The 25,115-nt window shown below is 33.5% G+C and overlaps 1 protein-coding gene across 2 annotated transcripts; it reads right to left on the bottom strand.

The window, feature by feature from the left end:
• Positions 1-285: 285 nt before the first annotated feature.
• On the bottom strand, positions 286-24,742 carry LOC115918206 (NACHT, LRR and PYD domains-containing protein 5-like). 2 transcript variants are annotated; one of them, XM_030978784.1, is made up of 10 exons: positions 24,478-24,742; positions 23,562-23,726; positions 19,516-19,680; positions 18,650-18,814; positions 17,782-17,946; positions 17,116-17,280; positions 15,731-15,862; positions 14,253-14,629; positions 11,357-11,450; positions 286-4,937 (listed from the first exon to the last, which is right to left on the bottom strand). In XM_030978784.1, the coding sequence occupies exons 1-10, from the start codon at positions 24,727-24,729 to the stop codon at positions 4,908-4,910; spliced, it is 1,710 nt and encodes a 569-aa protein (XP_030834644.1). In that variant the 5' UTR covers positions 24,730-24,742; the 3' UTR covers positions 286-4,907. The 2 variants fall into 2 exon arrangements, with proteins under 2 accessions (XP_030834644.1, XP_030834637.1); XM_030978777.1 differs by lacking the exon at positions 286-4,937 and having other exon boundaries at positions 11,233-11,450.
• Positions 24,743-25,115: the final 373 nt, after the last annotated feature.

Raw genomic sequence — 25,115 nt, 5'->3', positions numbered from 1 at the left:
GAAATAAGCTCTCAAGCTTTCGTGGGATATCCTGTTCAAGCTGACTTATTTTTGATCTGTTAGTATTGTATATTGTTGTATGTTTGAAGCTTGTCGAATAAAAATCAATCAATCAATCAGAGTCTTCTTACACCACGCTTTTTCTCTCTTCCATACACTCTCCAATCCAATCCTTTCTTGTTTTCTGTGAAAAGCGATTTACCCTCTTTCTTTCTTCTTGCACACCTCTTATCCGACTTATTCCAATTTACGTGAATGAAACTCTGACGCGATAATTTGAAAATGTAAATGGCTTTCAAAATTATTTTATTCGATTTCTTGCGATGTACCCCCTTCCACCATTTCTCAACAACAAGAACATTTTGAATCTCATGAGTTCAATCAGTTATAGATCGAACTTTTTCTTTTATACATATGTACAAAAACATATTATCTGTTTGTCATCCTCTAAAAGTGTGTCTATTTATCATTATGTACACACGTACAATAAACACAATGCATAACTCTATTGCACAGTCAGTGTTGGTACAAGTCGAAGGGATACATATTTTCTTCAATTTACAATTTCCGAGGCTTATGAGAAAAAGAAACAGCTAGTAATATGTTATGTCTTGAAATGTCTGCATTTTTGAGAAATCTCAATTTAAGAGATTTTTTTTTAAAATCGATATTATTTGTTACCATTCGAAATGTTGGGTCACAGTTGGTTCACTAAATTGTTGATATGTCAACAATGAAACTTAGTATGGTCAGTCTAGATGAAACTCTATTAATGCTGATTAATCTCACAATATACAACAATAGGAAATTATGAATAATAACAATGTGTTTGGATAAAATATCGATCTTTCTTGCCGGACAAATAAAACCAACGTAACTGTTGTCCTCCTGGAGCTTACAAGCGATTAGATCTCAGAACAACTAGATGCACACACACACACACACACACTCAAAAGATTTTCACCAAATGACCTAAACAACAATTGTTGTTACCTTTATATACAAAGCATCACAACTTCAATAAACATATAAAATCCATATAGCCGCGGATCAATTAGGTCTACGACATAACCTAGCAAAAAGTTTATCACATGATAAAACAGTAATTTAAAGCAAATCACGGTCTTACTGCTTAAATAAAGTAAAGACATGTTGTCTCTACAATTACTGATGAGATAGTTACAAACATTTGATGTTCTTACAACAAATTTCATATTCTACTGTTGCTGAGCTAGTCATATATATTCTTTGTTTCCACTTTATTCACATGCAATTATGTACACTCTCAGATATATTAACATAATTTTGTAAAGATATAACAAAAACGTGTGTAGAAATACGTGAATGAATGAATACATAGTGATTCCCTTTCTGAGATCATTATAATGTATAAATATATATATTAACATATTCAATATATTTAGGATATCAATAAAAAAAAAAAACGTTACAGCCGTCCTGCAAATCCATGAACATGGTAAATATATCAAAGAGAAATTCACCGGCTTTCAGATGATTCCAGAATTTCTCAAGGCAATCAAAGAGCCTGCATGAAGAGCGATTGTTTTCAATCCAGCCCGAACAAAGAGAATACACCTCTCACAATGTAACGCACACTGCAAGGCTCCACTTTAAATTCCCTTATTCAGTGTGTACTGCACACCAACTGACAAAAAGAATACAACACAGGCATTAATGAAACCGATCATCACAATATATACATAAAATGGAAAGAAGTTCATAATAGAGTTTAAATTGATAAGATGGAATGGTAAAAACAGTGTGCAGGACCGACGGATGTTTGAAATAAAACATGAAAGAAAGTGTAATAATAAAAAATCTTTGACAATTCATAAGATATCACATGGGTCTATATCCTATTAAGATCTACTGATCATAGAAATCTTTGACAATTTATAAGATATCACATGGGTCTATATCCTATTAAGATCTACTGATCATAGAAAAACCATAAACATAACATACATTGCATTATTGTGATGAGAAATAGATACGCATTCTAATGCTACTAAATAAAACGACAATAATCCTGTAAATCGAGAGATGTGTTCCATCAAACGCCATTTCCCAAACCATTTCTCTCTGTCTTACTACCCCTGCTTCTCTCTGTATTACTCTCTGTATCACTCTCTGTAATATATACAACGACTGTTGCATGCATGTCTCAAAGAAGTCTAGATTGTAGGTATACACTATTTGATCTTATTTAGTTTTATACAAGAATATTATTACAACGAGATCGAAATGATTAATTCCTTTCTCTTACTGCATAAACGAGTTTGACATTAAGTGCCCAAAATATAACCATGATTAGTTGAATACAAGAATATAAAACGAGTTTAATAGGGTATATACTCTTTATAAATACAGCAATGACAACTGCATACATGTCACAAAATTTGATTTAATTACATAAAGAATATTATCATAAAGTTGAATACAAGAATATTCAATCGAGATAAGGTTACTAATTGTTCTCATACTAAATCGACGACATTTATATACATGTTACCAATATACTTTATTGTATGTATCCACAATCTGATCAGGATTTGATATAAGAATATCACATCGTGATCAAGATGACTAATTCCTCTTTTTTACTACATCAATAACTGTTGCATGCATGACACAAACCAGACTAGATTATATCAAAGTTATGATCATGATTAGTTGGATGTATCCGTTCTGGGAATGATGTAATGACAAAATACATAAGGGTGATACAATAATACCTATAATAGCACGACATGTATGGTTCATATGGTTATATGGTTTGAATAGATTTGAAAGAGTACATTGAGTAGACAAACTGTTATCTTGTCACAGTTTAACCATATATATATATACACACTCTGCAAAATATAATCATATTTTATAACTTTTATTTTCGTCAAATTTATTAAGTTCATGAAGCATGCCAGATAATACCAGCCATGAAAAACACTTCAATATAGTATTGGCCACACATGGCATGTAGTTCAAGGTACTGAAATTGATAATGATTAATTTAAATTATGTCAACTCAATCCAATGTGTATGGATGTTTTATTTCCATTTGACTAAACTGCAAAACAAACGAAAAACATCATTCTAAAAAGAATAGATGATATAATGATTATGGCATATTTACACATATGTACATATCATATATTGTATCATGCTTGTGTACATCTTATCAAGAAATGAAAATGTTCACTTCTTGACTGTTACAATCAAATTTAGAACAAAATGTGCTCAACACTTGAATGCCAAAAGCAAGAATGTATTGGATAGGACAGAAATAAGACTAAAGTTTGTCTATATCGAGTATATACATTCTACACACGGTATTTCCAAAAATATTTCTTGATAATGGATGAATTGTCGGTTAAACAGAAACAATTGACACAAATTACTTTACCCGTAGTTCATGAAATAAATCCTGGTATACCGGAAATTCTTATAGAATACAAGTACTACCGTGATGAAGGATATATCAACAGATCCTTACGGATCAGATTCGAGATGACCTTGGTATGATAGTACAATGCTATATAGGTCATCATCTTTATAGTATAGCCAATATGAGTACACATAAACCGATTGGAATTGTATTAAACGATCACTAGAGAGTTTAGATTTGTTCAAATTCAGTTCGGTTCATTACATATTTCACATTTCACGTTCCACATTGTCAGTTTTATTTACCAGAAATGTAATGATTGTAACAATACAATATCTTTTTGGATAAAAATAGGTTCACAATCAAATCAAATCACTTTCATTTGTTTGTATTTACTTGTAAATTAAGGAATTAAATTAAATTAGAAACGAGGAAATGAAGAAGCCTAAGGTAAAAGACAAGCTTCTTGGTGGTAGCCTGTATATCGTAGGCTCTTGGTTTTATTGCATAGATTGTTTGAACATTATAACCCAACTTATGGTTATCCTATTTGCCTCACCAGGGACCCCCTTTATATGAATGGTAAAATGGTAAGGGCTCATTAGCCGTCAAACTCTTGCTCATTTTGAAGCTTCAAGTGTGATTGCAATAAGTTTCTGGTTTAAATATATGTAAAATGATGGTATACTTAGTACAAAAAGTCATGTACTTCTATTCAGAACTGAATACATGTCATGAAAAGAAATCTAAACCACAAACAAAATCAATTGCAGCCCTTAGCCACTTGATATTTTAGTCGAGTCTTTACAATGATACGGGAAAAAGGGATACCGAAACAATAAATGCAGGAGCTTAGTCAATCAGGACAGGTTAGGGCGAAGGCATCTTTTTTCCATACCATGCTTCAGATTCAAGGAGGAAATACTGAGCCATTGACTTTTTTAAATACTTTTGTGAAAGACATTTTATACCAATAAACAAAACGATGTTTACTGTGTGTGGCATTGTTTCCTCTTGTTCCACTACTCTGTCCGGATTTATTTCCTGTGAAATCTATCGTTCTATCTTTTGATTCCTTCTTAATACTGGCTTCCATCTATATGCGCTCTCTCTTTCTCCCTTCACTAGGATATAATATGATGTGCTTGTAGTAAGCACAAATGCTTTGCTTAGGTCAAAGTACTTTCGAAGAGGCTGCAGATAATTGAAATTCGCTCCCAAAATAAATCGACCTTCGCCATTTGCATCAACAAAATTATAAAGTTATTCTTTAAAAGTATCGAGAAAGGGCATAAGCAGTGATATGTTTATGATATAATATTTCATGCATTTTAACTTTAGATATCCTTGAATTAGTATAATGAGTTACTCGGGTAGCTTGGTTACCGCCACACTCGACAACATTCATTCTGAAGTCCGTAGTATTCTGCTGCCATCAAGTGGTCTGATGAGGGTCATCTTCCAACGTTGATACGTTGTTGCTTGACGGCCAAACCACATATTACTCGAGCGTTAAACTCCACAACTTCCGCTATGATTATGGGAACATAAGAATACAAGAAATAATATATGTATAATGTTTGTTTTTCTAAAAATAAGTACCTGTCAAATAAGCAATGCATTTTTGCAGTTGAATTTGAGAGAGGTCTGTACTATTTATTTAAATAACCATATTTTGATTTTATTTTCATATGATGCTATTTATTCCATATACATCAACATATATACATGTACAATCTTATAACTTTAGATGTATGTCTATCTATTGAGATGAGCGCACACCATGTGTCTGCATACTAGTGCTAGCTCTCTCATAGCAACAGTTTTCTTACCAATTATAAACTGATAGTTTGTCTCGTATTGTTAGCATCCTGCTAGGAAATTTGTGGCTTTGGAAATGTTCTTAATGTTGTTTTTCAAAGAGGAAAGTTTGTGAGGGTTACTGCAAGTGTAGCCGTATTGCACTCTCTACTGTACTGTGGGTAGCATTAACCTTGTATTTTGATTGCCTGACTAAGCACGACCGTGAGTACTATTATGTTATACAACGGCTTTTATAAGATGATGACGTGGATCGTAATCAATGATTGGTTGAAAGCGTACACGTGACCAGGCATTTATTTTGCCTAACGCGTAATTTCGATAATGACCGGTCATTATCCAATTTTATATACCTCACTTTAGAAATCCAGCTATCTGATTGGTCAAAATTGGAGTCGTGATTTAAGCCATTCCCGTAAAGAATTGAAAATGCCCAAAACCATACAATAGTCTATTAAAAAACGCCCTAGGGCACTTTTCAAAAGACAATTGACTGGTTTGGGCATTTTACGTATATGCGTGCAATCTCAATAGGAGGGATTTAAGCACACAAACTCGAGTGGTGCACGATCAGAAACCCTATGAAGACTAGGTCTCGATAGCGTAAACAAACTTGAATACCATGATTGGTAAGTCGCACATGTATTCTATGACCCTTTTCGGTATATAAAAGTTATAATGACTGCTTTAATATTCGAGGCATAGTTGTTTTATAGGCTCTCGGGGAGGTTACATCGTGCTATCACCCCTCGGCACGCCTCGGGGCGATAGCACGATGTAACCTCCCTTTGAGCGTATAAAAACAACTATGTCTCTTATAGCAGTCATTATTACTAAACTAATGACCGGTCATTAGTAAAATCATGTTATAAAACATCATTTTATAAAACAAATAAAACATAATTTTATAAAACAAATAATACACATCATTTTGTTCGGGCGTTAGTAAAATTACCCACACTCGGTACCTTCGAAACAGTCCAAACACCCTCTGCTATCGCCTCGGGCGTGTTAGACTGTTCCAAAGGTACCCTGTGTGGGTAATGCTTACTAATGCCCTCACTGCTGCGGTTATTTGTATACTATTCGTTTCTGGTTTCTCGTAACATTGTGCTTCCATGTGACATTCCATGTGCCCATACTCAGTCTATTGTTAGTGGTTCTGTAAATGACTTTGTTCATCAACCTTATAGTAGGAATTGCTTCTTGAAAAGAAGAATTTCATATAATGCTAATTCGTGTGCAAGTTTTCAACTTGAACTTTTAAATGCAGGTGATATACACCCTAATCCAGGGCCAGATATTAATAAATTTGATACCATTCATTATACACCTACTGTGACTAATGCCTGTTCTCAGCTCAAGTCCACACGACATAACTATAAACAGCTGAGCTTCGGCAGTGGAAAGACAAGTTTACTGAATTACCACATGGTATTTTAAATGTTATCACATCATATGGGCTTCAACATCACCGACTGATGAGCTAAGTGATGTTTTGGCGTGTTTGGTTGGTAATGCGCATGCGCGGCACTCCAATCCAAAAACCTTCGACCAGCTGTTTTTATGCTGTGGCAGTCCAGCGAACTCGATTGAGTTACAGTTGCAGCAATTCTTTGTTTCTTGCGTTCTACCATCATTTTCCTACCATTCGGTATGTTATTCCTTGTTTTTCCATCTTTCATCTTCTCTTCTATCTTTCCATTATCTATTCTTTATCATTTTTTCTTTCTGTTTTTCCATATGTAATTCTTTGTTTCTTCCTTCTTTTACCTTTTTAAAAATGTTATTTAAAAAAAAAAAATTCTATCACCTTCTCTTATGTTATACATGGTTTTTATCATTCTATCACTTTCTCTTTCTGTCTTTCCTAATGTTATTCATCGTTCATTACTTCTATCACCTTTCCTTATGTAATTTTTTGTTTTTATCGTTCTATCATTTTCTATTATCTATTCTTTATCAATTTCTCTTTCTGTCTTTTCGTATGTAATTCTTTGTTTTTTATCATTCTATCACTTTCTCTGTTTTTTTTCTTTCCTTATGTTAATCTTTGTTTCTTCTTTCTATCAACTTCTCTTATGTTATTCTTTGTTTTCATCATTCTTTCACTGTCCCTTTCTGTCTTTCCTTATGTTATTCTTTGTTTCTTCCTTCTATCACCTTCTCTAATGTTATTCTTTTTTCTTTTTTGTATCATTCTATCATAATTCTAATATAATATAAGAGGAAAAAACAAGATCATCATTTCGTCAAAATCTCAGAATTAAACTCCTAAGCAGAGATGAATCATAAGGATCAAATGATATGGTATGAAGTCAAAATATATAATTAATATGAATTTGCATTTAGTTTTGGAAACTCGGAGAACCAATCCCGACTAGCACTCGTGCTAACTTTTGATTCTCCCTTTAACAACATTTTAAGTTGTTAAGTCTAAAAAAATCTTGATTTGAATCACTTATACGCTATTGGAACTCTGTGAATTTCAATTCCAGCCACAAATCTCTACGTATTATTAAGTTATAGCTAATTCACAGGTTTGATATGAATTTGTACATATGGTTCAACTATGGATATTTTTTTTTCTTCGTAACTCATGTACATGGATATGTATACGACATTTTATTTTGTTACCCACTTGAATACATTTGTAACATTGTGATATGTTGTTGTTATTAAATTCAAATTAAAATTAAAAAAATAATAATCACTTTCTCTTTCTGTCTTTCCTTATGTTATTCTTTGTTTCTTCCTTCTATCACCTTCTCTTATGTTATTCTTTGTGTTTATCATTCTATCATTTTCTTCCTACCATTCCTTATTTTTTTCTTTGTTTTTCCATCTTTCATCTTCTCTTCTATTTTTCCATTAGGCCTATCTATTCTTAAAAATTTCCTCTTTCTGCCTTTTCATATGTTGTTCTTTCTTTCTTCCTTCTATCACCTTCTCTTATGTTATTCTTTGTTTTTTATCGTTCTATCATTTTCTCTTATGTTATTCTTTATTTGTATCATTCTATCACGTTCTCTTTCTGTCTTTCCTTATTTTATTCTTTATTTCTTCCTTCTATCACCTTTTCTTACGTTTTTTTTTAATCGTTCTATCACTTTCTTTAAGGACGACAGCTATCCCCGCCCCTAAAGTCACATGACCTAACACCGCGATGTTTCAGCTGCGAGCGTTTATACTACCCAGACAAGCCAGAACACGCGAACAAAAATCGCACTTCGGTTTGGAATGTTTTGGGCTTGGCATTTTTGCTGGTAAAGCTTAGTTGCCTTGGTAACATCACTGAAACATCGCGGACAGGTGTAAATGGTCCTTGTACACCTAATATCAAGACCATAAATATTATATTATTTATGGAAATAATCACTGAACTATCTCTCCTTGGATACTTTTCAAGTAGTGATGTTTCAGAATATTTTGAACGTTATAATTCTCTATTGAGAACTGCCCTTGATGAGTATGCTCCTCCGAAACAGAGATGTGTCACAGTTCGCCCTAACACACAGTGGTACTGTCAAGATATTGCTAACAAAAAACTCCAACGTAGGAAATTGGAGCGCAAATGACCTAAATCAGGCCTAAAGTCTGATCGTGAGAAATAACAGAACCACGTCAGTAAGTGCAGTTAAGTGTTTACGCTGCCAAAACATCATTTAACTCTATGCTGGTTGAAAGCTGCACAATTATAAAACAGCTGTTTAGACTTGCAAATGTTTTGCTTAACAGAAGTAAGAAATCTACCCTTCCTACTTATGTAAATCTTGCAGATCGTTTTAACAATTTATTTGTGGAAAAAATTATCAATGTTAGATCAGCTCTTACTAATGTGCTAGGATTCGAAATTCTTTTAATGACAGGAAAGGCACTAGATACCCTCTCCAACAACACTTGGTGAGATTGAGTAAAAAATAATGAGTTCACCTTCTAAATCCAGTGAACTTGACCCCATACCAACATCGCTTTTGATCCCTGCTATTTTACCATCAATTGTAACTATAATAAACACAAGTCTTGGTTCGGGGATAGTTCATGACAGTATGAAGATTGGAGCAGTGCGCCCCACCTTGAAAAAAAAAATCTATTTTGGACAGTACATTTAATGTCTCCAGACCTATAGACCTATCTCTAATTTGTCATATCTATCCAAACTCGCAGAACGAGTGACTTTCTCACGTCTTCCCACATATCTCATTGAAAATAATTTAATTGATAATTTTCAATCTGCCTACCGCCCACACCATAGTGTGGAAACGCTGCTAACTAATCTTGTGGACAGTATTTGAATTCGACTACTATTTGCAAGCAAATTCATATTGATAAACAATTTTGTTCAAAAAGGTACTGCAAGCATTACATATTAGACAGGAAAGGTTTGAGATATATACATGATGTCACTATCATGACCAAGGTAGCAGGCAGAGGAATAGGAGACACATGTAGACCTACACTTCGTACCTGTCGCCCATCTTAATGACACCATTTCTTAAAGTAGATATTCATTGATTTTAAAAACTAACTTTATTATCATTATTGCAAAGTTGAAACTTTGATTCGACAAGGTTATCAAAATTCAATGCTTGGAAGCATTCGAAGTAACGATTATTATAAACTACAAAACGCTTAAATACAGCCCCGGCATAGCACCTGAAGAGCTCTCCGAACGCTGCTGAGATGTGTGAGATCACAGGATGGACAAGATTTACACAAGCAGACGATGTCCCATGACATCTCACACATTTTCAGTGCCTGTTTTTTCATCTTCTCTTGATTTCTTTATCTTACTTCACTACCGTCAGGCTAAATGTATAATATATTGCCTCACTTTAAGCCCTGCGCATGGTTTTATTTTGATGACCAATGCAGCGATACAAAAATAAAGGAATCTGTCGCTTGTAAACAAAATAAGACGTCATTGTATATTCAGCTGCACACACCGCGGTATGTTTGGCGTTTAAAGAGGGAACAAATGCCGTCCTCAATATCATTCCGGGGGGTTTTCAATTTGAAAGTCTGGTTTCTTTGATTGTTAATTAACCCCTATCCTGTGTATTTACAAACAACAGAGTTTAGTTATCAAAATCGGTTTCATATCCCCTTTTGAATGGTTTGAAATGCCATCACATTTATATACACTAAACTCATATTAATCTGAGAAATAATAACTTTGCAATTATGTTCATTCTTTATGGGATGTCGTCTGCTTGGGCAGTGTTGGTCCCTCATGTGACGTCATTAAAACATCGTTATTTTTTGGGCGAATCTCTCGTTTCTCAGATGCTATGGAGGTGGTTGTATTTGTATTTTTATAAATCACCCGATATGTAGTTGACCTTAAACTTGAACGATGGCCATATGTTAGCTTACCAGTCTCTAGTGATACATTAGTTGACATATTTTTGATTTTCTTTGAATTTCCACTTTAATGAAATTTGTATTTGTTGTTCAGTTGTTTTCATTACAGAAATAAGATTATACTGGCAGTTTGATTGGAAAAATGCAGGCCACAAATAACATTATTCACTTTTAACATGTTCTGAATAAGGCAGTGTGATTCGTAGGAATTTATTTCCAATATACACTCGTATATTCAAACTCATGGATATTGCTATATTGTAAGAAGCATGTTTTATCTTTGTACTATTCGCCACGGTTCTAAACAGAGTTTATTTTGCTGAGATGCATGCTACATGATAATTTGACACATTTCTTTAAGAAGAGCATGAGATAAGATAAAGGAAAATGTTCATCCTTTCATCAGATATTAAGGTCTTATCGCTTTGAAAAAAAAAGAATGAAGTACAATGAAGGAAAAGTATTTTTTCACTTAAAATGTTCATTATTGTGAAGAGTATTTTTCTGTATGTTTGTTATATTTCAGTTTCCGGATATCATTGCACAGATCAAGAACAAACCTATTGCTAGACTTGATCATTTTAATTAGGCCAGAATAAACACATTTAAGACAGCTTAAATTATGTGTATTGTTTATTCTGTGTACCGATTGGGTGGAGTTAAATATGGATAATAACAAATAGCCTACTTTGAATCGATGGAATGTCAAGAAGAGGGAGAAGAATCAACCGAAGGATGGGCATGCAATCTGTTGTTATATCTTACCTTCCCATGCTTCATGGTGACAGTCAGCTTGCCTTCACTGTTTACCTCAGACATCAGTGAATCCAGATCCACGTTGGTAAGACACAAATTCAACCTATTGTAATAAAACAGTGCATTTCGGGGGCACAATTCATTATCTTCTGAACTAACCCGACGTGCGACACTCTCTTAAAATGCCAACAGAGATATAATGTTTATGATGTGAGAATACATAAAAATTTAATACACATCAGAACTTGCATAATTTTAGTCTGTATTTATATTGCATGACTGAAATCCATTTTATCATAACTATGTATGTATGATACAGCAAGTCTATGAACATCATGATGAATACAATAAATAAAGTATTGAATTTAAATTTATCTTAAGAAAATAAAATTGGTATGAATAAATCCTGAAATAAAGAGATCATCGGATTATGTAAACTATTGTTAATTGTAAAAATTATAAAGTCCCCTATACAGCACCCTATCATCTAATCTTTAAAACGACCCACTCTTAGATGTATTCAAAACCGTATTGCAACTACGAACCCATAACTAATTTAGCAGTAATACAGATAGGTGGCTTGTGGGGGAAATTGTTTTGCCCTAATCAATTTTCTTTCTATAAAAACAATTAAAATGAATTAAATTAACGCTGGTTTTCCTCTTGTATGAATACCATGAAGGATAAGCATAAGTTATATGTCTAAAGGTATAGAACAAATTAACATTCATTTTGTTATCTAAATATCGTTGTGAATAACTGATTTAAACAAATCAAGTGATCAATCCAATAGTTCAGACTGAACACATTTTTCGCATAAATATGCAAACGAGCATTCATCAAAAAGATTAAATAGTGAAATTAATATTTTTCATAATTTGCCATAATCTAAGATAACAGTTGAATCAGTTCAAGTGATATGATTGAAATTGCCCATGCCATTGAACATGATTGAAACATTTCAATATTACTATAACAAGTGAATTTCACATGATAGGCAAATTAGCTTCCACCTTTAAAATATTGAAAAATTACATTTTCATCTTAAATTGCATCCAAGTCCATTTTTACACAATTCATGTATTATTATTATTATTATTATTATGCATTTAGCTACACTATTCATAGTACACAATATCACAGCGCTTAAATAATATAATGAATGTTTATGAGTTCAATAGTGCGAATATTTTCATGAGTTGAAAGATTAACGTTCTATTCAACGAGGCGTCAGCCGAGTTGAATAGAATTAACGTTAATCTTTCAACGAATGAAAATATTTGCACTATTGAACGAATGAAAAACATTGATTATTTGTTTTATACAACATCAAAGAAGATCTAATAGAACGGTAATCAACAAATTATGCTTTACTCCTCATATTTATTAAAGTTGGAGTCAAGCCTTCTCGATCACATTCAGATTTCCTTCACAGGGATACGCGCACGACAAAGAGGTACGCAGTCTGCATATAACCAAAAATGCACAGTCGTGCATTATAACATCTATTGAATATCACGTGACCAACAATCCTCCAATCAAATGACAAGGATCCACGTAGATGTTGTATAAAACAATATAACCACAAATCTTAACATAACATTGAACAAACAAAAATAATAGCGAATCAAGTAGGAAATAAGTAGGTTTTAAGGAGTTTCTTAAAATCATCCACTGATGGAGCAGCTTTTATACTGGAGGGAAGTTTATTCTACTCCTTAGCTGCTGCAACAGTGAATTTGCGATCTCCTTCCTTACTACGAGCCACATGAAAAGTCAATCGAAATGGGTCTGCATTGGAACAAAGGTTTGAACGTACAGGTCGATACAACTCAAGACAGTCACTAAAATACTCTGGAGCCTGATCATGACAAAATTTGTATACAAATAAAAGAATCTAAAAAACAATCCTCTGTTTGATTGCAGGGCAACCAATGAAGGGGTGTTAGTAGAGGCATGGCATCGTGACGACGGTCTAAACGAAAAATAATACGAGCAGCCAAGTTCTGCCAACTTTGAAGTCTTCTTATACGTGTTTGAGGGACTTCTGTATTGAAATTACCGTATTATGGGTTTACAGACATGGTGAAATGATTATTTTCTGATTTACATTGCAAATATTTAGCCATCATAATTATATGATAATATAAATTCAAATTATAAATTTCGATTATAATACGCTAAAAAGGAAACTTAATTTTACCCTTTTTAAATGTATTCATCCTATTCAGTGGGACAATGCCAATATCCATTCCATTATTTCACATGATTTAAGGGGGTTCTTAGATGGCAGGTTATGAAAAAAATTATGAATTTTGATATCTCTCTGCATAATTTGCAAACATTAATCCTAATATTGATTCAAAAACTTGTCCACCTTTTTCATTGACTTTGAAAACATTGCAATGAACACTTGATTTGTTCAAATCGGTTATTTACAACGATATTGAGATGAAAATATGAATTTTGATCTCTTTAATGTTGTTTCCGAAAATTGTTGTCATTGTGTTTAATAACTGGCCATAAAACATCATTTTAAGAGCTAAAACCCTTTTCCAATAAGACTATAACTAATTTGTCATAATTATTGCGGAATTTTAGCTGCTTTCCACTTAGATTTTCTAAAACTTATAGTATGTTGTTTAGAGTATTACATCTATTCCTAGTTCACTAGAGTGGGATAAATTCTTTTGGAACTTGTGAGCGTAAGTTACTATTTTGAGTTTACAGAGACAAATTAATTAACAGAGGGACTGAGAGAGAGGTAAAGAAAATGAAGATAAAACAATCACAGTAAAAGGTAACATGACTGTGTTGTTCCACAATGTGTAGTACATGTAAATTTTTAAGATTTTGACTATATAATCTGGCAATCATTACCCTGGTAAATCAAAATGAGACTCACTCTATCCTTGTCAGGTATGGATGAGACTTCATGAGTTGGATGATCTCAGCTGCCTTCTTGTTGGTCAGGACAATGTCGGTAAGGGACAGCTTGGTGAGCCGAGGACATGATGTTTTAACCGCCTTGCAGAATAACACGGGATCATTTAGTTCAATTGACGTTACAACAGGCGGATATTCCTGGATGTGAAGGTGAGTTAGATGATGGAATGGAGAACATGCCATTGTCACGATGTCTGATGAGACACTCTCCGAGAACAGCAAGTTCAGTTCGAGTTTTTGAACTCGGGGACATGATGTATGAAGTCCGAGATTCCACAGACTGGTCACATGCTTATATTCCACAGATAGTTCATATACTGAGGTTATTTGACGAGTCTACATAAAACAGCAATTTGAATGAAAAAGAACGCTAACGTAAGATTTTTTTTTTGTTGGTAACCTGACTCATTCATATCATGTTTGGTAAAGGGTTTTCATCTGTTTAAAGTAAGAAGAAATGAACAAACGCGTAGTTTTTTAGAAAATGGTGCAAAGAATACAACATTTTTGAACTTTTGGATGCCGAGATTATAAATGATACGGAGAATCTTCCTTTGACGTTACAGTTATAGTCGATGACGTTCCGGATGAACTATTACAGATTTCTTTTTCCAAAATATAAAAATACCTCTCTGTTTTCCATTTTAATAATCCAGTAGACTATGTTTCATTAGGCCTAAACGTATATTGCCCTCCTTAAAAAAAATAAGACTCTGGAAGAGGTGTTTGCAGTATTTTGGAGAACAACAACAATTAGAGGATTACCCCCTGTATGACATAATACATCATGACCGCATTGCCAATATTTTCTCACATTATTAGCATTATCGACGTTCAAATTGTTTTAACGTATTTATTCTTTCTCCGCTTTTTTTGAAATCCTCGTTAAAAGGATTCTTTATTTTGTCTGTTTCCACCAACAAGGCCGAAGCCAACTTACTAACGAGAGTTAATCCTTTTTTTAGAGGAACATGACGGGCTTGTAGTACTCATAACCATATTTTTAATGTGATATTCGTTCAGCCAGGCTAAACGAAATCATTCAAACGATTTTACATGACTGAAAGTTACACATTTGATGATGACAAAATAAGCAACAAAAATCTCTCTAGGAAATAGCAAATGACAATCATTCATCAATCGATATTTAACGAGCTTTAAAAATATCTGCATGGTTAAACTTTATCCCAAATTGAGAAAATTATAACCTTGCATGTAAAGATGTTTGATATAAACCATCCATATATTTACTATATAGCCCGTAGTATGCCGTTTTTTTTTTATTTTTTTACTTCATTTCAAGACAAAATACATTATCCTCTCGGCAATTTCTTTATCATTTATATTTAGTGTGTCTAGTTTGTCTGAACCCCTTCCTTTTAAGCTTGGAATAAAAAGAGGATTTGACTTCAATCTTTGAATGGTAAAGATACATACCAGTGTCTCTCCATCGTCCATGTCAACTCGTCTGATATCCCTCAAGCTGAGTGACTGGAGGCGTGGCAGCGAGAGAATGGAATGTAGTCGACATGGAGTTATGGAAACACCCCCTATAATCAGCGTCTGGATCTGTGCAGAAACAATTTATCAGTTCACACCAAAGTGAAATCTATGATCATATCCAATTCTTGTTTTTACTAACATAAAACCTTTTTAAATCACAGCTAATATCAGATGAATCTGCATCTTTAATAGTAACTTTATTATTCACTAAGTCTGATTATTTCGTCTATGTTTATGTTATAGTATAAATGAATCATTTTAATAAACATAAAAGCATTTCGATATGAATGACATGGTGGATTTCAAGAGATGAGAGAACACGAGCAAATAGATAAAGCTACATAGGAACAAAGTTGAGTTATTGAGAGACGCACTCTATCCTAATACAAAAAAAAAGAAGCACTCCCATATTCCTCACAATCTTTAGTGTAAGGATTGATTACTTACGGGTACTTTCTTTCACAATTAAATGATGGAAGTCTGTCTAATCGCATCAAAGTACAGAAAGTCAGAACTTTTTTTCGAAGGGTTTAGAGTGTGTTGTGTGGCGTAACCAAATAATAATTGAGAAATAAATGATCTATACGATAACAAATTATTGCATTCATAATGTTATTACTAAAGTTTCACATCAGCTGAAAAAACACAGTTTTTCAGGAAGGCCATTTTTATGATGGGGGAGGGGCATTTTTTGTCGCCGTAAGTAGAGGCTTGCAACAAGCATCACACGCAAACGAAATAACTGGCTTGCTTATACCTGTTAGGAAACTATGCAGAACACAAAACAGATATTTTGGGTGCGTTTATCGTGCCTTGCCACTCAGAATCAGCGTTTCTATATGTACATATCGAACCCACTATACGAACGTGATTTGCGGGATGTCGCGTTTATCGTCTCTTCACGATCCAAAATAAAGGCCTTGTCTCTGCGCAGCTGCTTTGGGCCGTTTGACCCGGGAAGCAGACAGTTTCAGGGAGGTCAACTAGAGCGCGCGCTTTTATTTATGTTCGATCCAACTAGTACTAGGCTACTAATAGTAATATTGTTAAAAAAATGTAACACTGTTAAAAATGTTAAAATTTACTATCAGTAATTTTTTTTAATGCACCAAAGTTCATTCTATTCACATGATTTGCTACCTTGTCAGCAGGGCCAAATTTGTTATTATATTTATATGAGAGTGCCTGTTACTAATGTTTATGAATGATTCATTTTTTAAAGCTTGACAAAACAGCTACCCCATAATTATGAGGTATTTATAAGAATGTAAAATATTTCGAAACATATCGTTTCCAATTGAAATCGTGTTTGCATATACCATTGATTGTGATGCCTCAGTGGCCATTGTTGAGTAGAACTCATCACTTAGCATCACTCTGTCCAGATTGAGTGATTGAAGTTTTGGCATGGAACAGAGACCTCTCGCGTAATGAGAGGATGCAGAAAGACCCAGATCTGTGAACTCGTGCTTTAGCTCCTCAATCTGGTGATGTGACAGGACATGTTAAATAGAGGGAATAGTATTTTCAAGTATAGACGACATGTTTGATTTAAAGATTATTTTAATGTCATTAATGTAACATTATTAACCTCTCCTTAGACTTTTAAAGCAAGGGAAAGAGAAAGGAAAGATGGACAGAGAGAGAAAAAAAATAGGTGTGGAAAAAGAAAGACGAAATGAAGATAGACAAACAAATTTCATCAATTATAGATGGTTAGGAACGAGAGACCTCGTCTGTTTAAGAGCAATAAAAGTAAATATTATATCCGTCTGTTTAAAATGCACATGTAAAATAAATTTCCTGCGACTCATTGGCTTAATGTAAATAATATCTATATATTGATATAAGCGTGCCCGTTACTAATGTTTATGAATGATTTCTCTTTTAAAAAAGTGTGAAAAAACGGTAACTATGTTGTGTTTGAAGATTGAAATAATATTTGGAAACAAATCGTTTCCAATTCAAATCGTGTTTGGGTGTACCGTTGATTTTGATGCCTCAGTGGCCATCGTTGAGTAGAACTCATCACTAAGCATCACATATAACAGTTCCAGTGATCGAAGATTTGGCATAGAGCAGAGACCTCTCGCGTAATAAGAGGATGCAGCGGAACCCAGATCTGTGAACTTGTGCTTTAGCTCCTCAATCTGGTGATGTGACAGGACATGTTGAATAGAGTGAATAGTATTACGAAGTAAAGACGACATGTCTGCTTTAAATATTCTTATCTTCATTAATATAACATTAATAACTAATACCCTGCCTTTTAAAGCAAGAGAAAGAGAGCGAAAGTGGGATGGAGAGAGGGAGAGAGAAGAAAAAAGACCGGGACAGACACAGAGACAGGGGGAGATAGAGATTTTTTTAAAAGACCAGAAGGGAAATGGGTTTGGTAAGAGAAAAGAGAGACGAGATGAAGTATTAGACAAACAAATGTCATCAAAAATAGATGGTTGGAACAGAGAGAGCGTGTCTTTTCAAGCAAAAAAGAAGCGTTTTTCTCCGTATTTGTACAAAGCATGTAAAATCAATTTCATGCGTCTATTGACAGAACTTAAACAACTTAATATATGCGAAACAATGTTTGTAGGATAAGTGCTTTTAAAAGACGTTTGAATATGAATCAATATCATTATGACGCAAAAGTTCATTCCAATCACAGGTATTTATTTCCTTGTCAGCATAGCCAAAATTATTTATGATATTGATATAAGAGTTCCGTCACTAATGACAAAAATGATTTCTTTAACAAAAAGTGTGAAACAACAGTTAACCCATAATGTTGAGTTTGAAGATTGCAATACTATTTCGAAACATATCGTTTCCAATTGAAATCGTGTTTGCATATACCATTGATTGTGATGCCTCAGTGGCCATTGTTGAGTAGAACTCATCACTTAGCCTCACTCTGTCCAGATTGAGTGATCGAAGATTTGGCATGGAGCAGAGAACTCTCGCGTAATGAGAGGATGCAGCAGAACCCAGATCTGTAAACTCGTGCTTTAGCTCCTCAATCTGGTGATGTGACAGGACATGTTGAATAGAGTGAATAGTATTACGAAGTAAAGACGACATGTCTGCTTTAAATATTCTTATCTTCATTAATATAACATTAATAACTAATACCCTGCCTTTTAAAGCAAGAGAAAGAGAGCGAAAGTAGGATGGAGAGAGGGAGAGAGAAAAAAAGACTGGGACAGACACAGAGACAGGGGGAGATAGAGATTTTTTAAAAAGACCAGAAGGGAAATGGGTTTGGTAAGAGAAAAGAGAGACGAGATGAAGTATTAGACAAACAAATGTCATCAAAAATAGATGGTTGGAACAGAGAGAGCATGTCTTTTCAAGCAAAATAGAAGCGTTTTTCTTCGTATTTGTACAAAGCATGTAAAATCAATTTCATGCGTCTATTGACAGAACTTAAACAACTTAATATATGCGAAACAATGTTTGTAGGATAAGTGCTTTTAAAAGACGTTTGAATAGGAATCTATATCATGATGACGCCAAAGTTCATTCCAATCACAGGTATTTATTTCCTTGTCAGCATAGCCAAAATTATTTATGATATTGATATAAGAGTTCCGTCACTAATGACAAATATGATTTCTTTAACAAAAAGTGTGAAAAAACAGTTAACCCATAATGTTGAGTTTGAAGATTGTAATACTATTTCGAAACATATCGTTTCCAATTGAAATCGTGTTTGCATATACCATTGATTGTGATGCCTCAGTGGCCATTGTTGAGTAGAACTCATCACTTAGCCTCACTCTGTCCAGATTGAGTGATCGAAGATTTGGCATGGAGCAGAGAACTCTCGCGTAATGAGAGGATGCAGCAGAACCCAGATCTGTAAACTCGTGCTTTAGCTCCTCAATCTGGTGATGTGACAGGACAGGTAAAATAGAGTGAATGATAATATCAATTATAGACGACATGTCTGATTTAAATATTCTTACTGTGATGAATGTAACATTATTAACCTCTACTTAGACTTTTAAAGGGGAAGAGAAAGGAGTGAGAAAAGAGAGAGAGAGAAAGAGAGAGAGAGAGAGAGAGAGTAACACAGAGACAGAGAGATATATACATGTATATGGAGAGATACCGGCTAAATGCACGAAAAGAGAGAGGGAATTTGAATTTGAATTTGAATTTATTAACAACAACACATCACAATAATGACAGATAATAATAATAATACTGATACATGTATACATAACATAAGAGTAATGTCGATTGAACAGTAATGGTTCTAAAACAATATTTTGTAGACATACATCTGCATACTATTAAATGTACAAAAGATATATACTTAAATATGCATATTACTATGTTTAGGTGAAGTTGTTAATTGGAACTAGAAGTTAGCACAAGTGCTAGTCGAGCCTAGTTCCATTCTTTGGCAAGTTTTTTTCTGTTAATTTGTTTTTACATATGAATGTAAAACTTGTTTGTTTTGTATTTACATATATACAGCAAAATAATACAATATCATGTAACTTTTTTTCTTTACTAAAATGAAAAAATAAAAATAACAAAGCTTAAGCGTAAAGCATTATAATGAAGGAAAACAAATCTTTGAAGAAATAAAATCATCAATGTGTTCATAAAAATGAAAATGATGTATTAATAAAAATAATCAAACACATGTACGTACATGCACAAATCCTGTAAAAGCTTAAGGCCGATATAAGTGTATACATATATAAAAGGAAGACAAGTAATATAAAAGGAAGGGGTGGGATTGAGCCCATGTCATTTACATAGAAGGTAGGTGGAAAGATGTCTCCGAAAAGATAACCTTGATGTTTTTAATCTAATTTCATCTGGCAGATCATTCCACAGCTTTGTTCCTACAAACGAAATACAAAATTGCCCTTGCGTTGTCTTACATTTTGGCTGATAAAGTAAGCCATTTTCTTTTCTCCTAGTTGCATATCTATGCTGTATCATCTGACAATAATCCACTAAAGAGTGTGGTAAAAAACCTTTTACCAAATCGTACATAAATGTTGATACAAGAAGTTCATGGAGTTGAAAAATATTTAAAATGTTTAGACTTTGGAAAAGAGCTTTGGAGTCTGTTCTAAGTGGACTGAATGTAATTGCTCTCATTGCCATTTTTTGACTTAAATATATACAATTTAGATTACTTTTGTAAGTGCTCCCCCATACTTCTACTCCATAAAAGAGGTGAGGCTGTATAAAAGCCTTATATAATAACACAAGTATATTCTTGGGAACAAAATGTCTCAGTTTAAACAAAATACCTACTTTCTTTCTTATGCATTTGTTTATCGTCTGAATGTGTTCTTTCCATGAAAGGTGACAATCAATTTCAATTCCTACAAATGATGCAACAGATACCTCTTTAATATTTGATCTTGATATTCTCACAGATCCCTTTTTGTCTACTGATCTAGCTTTGGATTTCATAATCATATAGTTTGTTTTCTGTAAGTTAATTGTGACTTCATTTGCATTACACCATTCCTGCACCTTCATTAAATTTTCACTTACAATTTCTAAATCAATTTCTTTTTGTCTAGGATTAAAAGTATGAAAAAGATTTGAGTCATCAGCAAATAATCTGAAATTGAAAAAGTTTGTGGAGTTAGGTAAGTCATTTATATATAGTAAAAATAATGTTGGTCCAAGAACGGAGCCTTGAGGGACACCACATGTTATATTCAATTTCAAAGACATTTTGTCTTTATATTGTATAAACTGTGATCGTTTACACAAATAATCTTCAAACCATTGCAAGGCTAACCCACGTATTCCATAGTGTGACATTTTTTTGAGGAGAATGCTGTGGTTTATAGTATCAAATGCCTTTTGAAAGTCAATAAAGATGCCAACTGTTGTTCTACCTTCATCAATGTATTTCAATAGTGTATTTGTAAGATTAATCAAAGATAACTTAGTGCTATGTTTCTTACGGAAACCGTACTGGTGTTGAAACAAAATATTATTTGCTTCCAAATAGTCAATTACACGATTATTTATTATTTTCTCAAAGATTTTACCCAGTATAGGTAAAACTGAAATAGGTCTGTAATTACCAGCTAGATCTTTTCGCCCCTTTTTATAAATAGGTGTCACTTTTGCTACTTTCAGTGCGTCTGGAAATTTACCTCTTTCTATGGAAAGATTGAAAATATATGTTAATGAGCTTGAAATGTATAGGGCAGCATCCCTCAACAATCTTGCCGGCAAATTATCATAGCCACATGCTTTTTTTGTATCTAAAGTCTGTAAGTGGCATTTCAATTCATTCTCTGTTATTGGTTTTAAAAATAGTGATTTTTCTGTTCTATATCCTAAATATTCTGTAAAGTCAGAATTCACTGGTGGTATTTCCTTTGCCAGCTTTGGACCTATGTTTACAAAAAAGTTGTTAAATTCGTTAGCTATTTCATTGTCAGAAGTTATCACTCTATTTTCTCCACCACCTGAGCTTAATAATTTCTCTACATTGGTCACTTTATTTTTGACATTTCCACCACTCAACAACTCGTTAATTGTTCTCCACGTTTTACGACTATCATTCTTATTAATGAAGAAGAGGTTACTATAATATTGTCTCTTTGCATTTCGTAGAACTGTAGTTAGAACATTTCTATACCTCTTGTATTCTTTCTCGTCTTTCTGTTGGAAATTTGATGCCTTTAGTTTCAAATACAACTTGTGCTTCTTCTTGACTGATTTTAAAATAGCATTAGTCATCCATGGTTTTCTCCCAGCATTTTCCCCCTTTTTTAGGTTCTTCGAAGTTGATGATATAATTGGTGCATGCTTGTCACAGACTTGCGTAAACAAGTCGTAAAATACAGAGTACGACTCATTTAATTTTGTACAACCACTTACATTGTTCCAATCAATTTTACCTAGATCATCATGGAATTTATTAATATCATAATTTCTGAAGGTACGAAACACAGACTTTTTGTGGCTTGTTTTACTTGCCTTTCTAAGATGCTCAAATGCAACAAAGATAGGGAAATGATCTGATATATCAGTTTCTATAACTCCAGCATGAATAGAAGAAATTGTTACATTAGTGTACACATGGTCAATAAGAGAGGAAGTTGTTTTAGTTACTCTTGTTGGTGAAGTGATTAGTTGCTGCATACCCAAACATTGTAAAGAAGTTAAAAATTGTTCTGCTTTCATATCTATTCCTTCCTTGTGTAGTACATTAATGTTAAAATCTCCAAGAGAGAGAAAGAGAGAGAGTGGAGCACATACATACTGATTGAGAGAGAAAGAGAGAGAGAGAGAGAGAGAAACAGAGGGAAATGGGTGTGGTAAGGGCAAAGAAAGACAAAGAAATGTGTTTTTATTTTCTTTTATTTATTTATTCTCTACTAATGGAATGGATTGCCCTTGTCAGGTATAAGCTGTTTTACAAAAGGGGTCCAAACATTTAAAAATCCAAAACATGATTAATTTTAGATGGTTAAAAAAAGAGAAACCGTGTATTAAGTAGAATATAAGTGTTATATCCGTTTATTCACAATGCACATGCAAAATTAAATTCCTCGACTATTGGCAAACTATAAGTAATTTATTTTAAAAAAATGCAACATACTATTATGAAATAAGTACTTTTATACATGCTTTTTTATGAATCTATATCATTATGACACCAAAGTTCATTCTATTCATACGATGTGTTTCCTTGTCAGCATGGCGAAGCCATTTTATATGCTGAATCTAAAGAATACAATACAATTAAAGTCGTGCTTGGATATACCTTTGACTTTGATGCCTGAGAGGCTATTGTTGAGTAGAACTCATCACTCATTACTACACGGTCCAGATTGAGTGATCGAAGTTTTGGCATGGAGCAGAGACCTCTAGCGTAATGAGAGGATGCAGCTGAACCCAGACTTGCTTCACGGTGAATTAGCTCCTCAATCTGATTATGTCACATGACAGGTTAAATAGAGTAAATAGTATTATCAAGTATAAAAAACATGTCTGCTTTAAGTATTCTAACTGTCATTAATGAAACATTAATTACCTCTACTCAGACTTTCAAAGCAAGAGAAAGAGAAGGGAAAGAAAGTGAAAGAGAGATAGACAGCGAGACCGGTATAGAGACCGAGACATAATGAGAGAAAGAGAGAGAAAGAGACCGGTACATAAACTGAGACATAATGAGAAACAGAGAGGAAGAGAAAAAGAGAGATAAAAGACAAGTGTGCTAAGAGAAAAGAAAGACGCGATAAAGAAAGACAAACAAATGTCATCAATTATAGATGGTTGGAAAAAAGAGACCTTGCCTGCTCAAGAAGAGTAAACGTCTTTACTACATTTGTCAATTTACAATGCACATGTAAAATTAATTTCCTGCGACTACTGGCTTAATGTGAATAATTGCTAAAATAAGAATGCGAATTACTATTTTCAGGTTACGTGCTTATAACACACGCCCTTTTTATGAATCTATAATATTATGACACCAAAGTTCATTGTATTCACGTAATTTATTTCCTTGTCAGAATGGCTTAGCTATTCATATTGATATTAGTGTGGTCGTAACTGATGAAAATAAATGATGCCTTTTGAAAAAGTGCTAAAAAACAGTTACTCTTTATGTTAAGTTTAAAGATTGCAATACTATTTGGAAACATATCGTTTGTAATTGAAATCGTGTTTGCATATACCATCGATCTTGATGCCTCAGAGGCCATCGTTGAGTAGAACTCATCACTAAGCTTCACATTTTGCAGCTCCAATGATCGAATATTTGGCATAGAGCAGAGACCTTTTGCGTAATGAGAGGATGCAGCAGAACCCAGATCTGCCGTCACCTGCTTTACCTTCTCAATCTGGTGATTTGACATGACATGTTGAATAGAGTGAATGATAATATCAAGTATAGACGACATGTCTGATTTAAATTTTCGTACTATCATTAATGTAACATTATTAACCTCTACTGAGACTCTTAAAGAAAAGGAAAGATAAAAGGAGTTATAAGAGAGAAAGAGAGAGAGAGAGATAGAGAAAAAGTCTCAAAGAAAATTATAATAATTTCTAAAAAAAAGAATGCAAAATACTATTTATAGAATATGTGCTTTTAAAACACGTTTTTATGTGAATCTATATCTTTATGATACCAAAGGCATCGTATTCACATTATTTATTTCTTGCCAGCATGGCCAAACCATTTATAATATTGATATTAGAGTGGTATTTTTAAACTGATGAAAATAAATGATGTCTTTTAAAAAAGTTTCAAAAAACAGTTACCCAATATGCTGAGTCTGAAGATTGCAATACCATTTGGAAACATATCGTT

Source organism: Strongylocentrotus purpuratus, unplaced genomic scaffold (assembly GCF_000002235.5).
Source record: "Strongylocentrotus purpuratus isolate Spur 01 unplaced genomic scaffold, Spur_5.0 spur5_contig_815, whole genome shotgun sequence".
NCBI classification, from domain to species: domain Eukaryota; kingdom Metazoa; phylum Echinodermata; class Echinoidea; order Camarodonta; family Strongylocentrotidae; genus Strongylocentrotus; species Strongylocentrotus purpuratus.
This window is presented reverse-complemented; position numbering and strand designations above follow the sequence as displayed.

What these genes read in the sequence shown, in the direction of transcription:
- LOC115918206 (XM_030978777.1), bottom strand. Translation starts at nt 24,729, where the DNA reads ATGATAGTACGAAAATTTAAATCAGACATGTCGTCTATACTTGATATT. An exon ending in CTCAGGCATCAAAGTCAAAG is followed by an intron (nt 19,681 to 23,561) that starts GTATATCCAAGC and finishes TCACATCACCAG; the next exon opens with ATTGAGGAGCTAAAGCACGA. An exon ending in CTGAGGCATCACAATCAATG is followed by an intron (nt 15,863 to 17,115) that starts GTATATGCAAAC and finishes GTTTCTGCACAG; the next exon opens with ATCCAGACGCTGATTATAGG.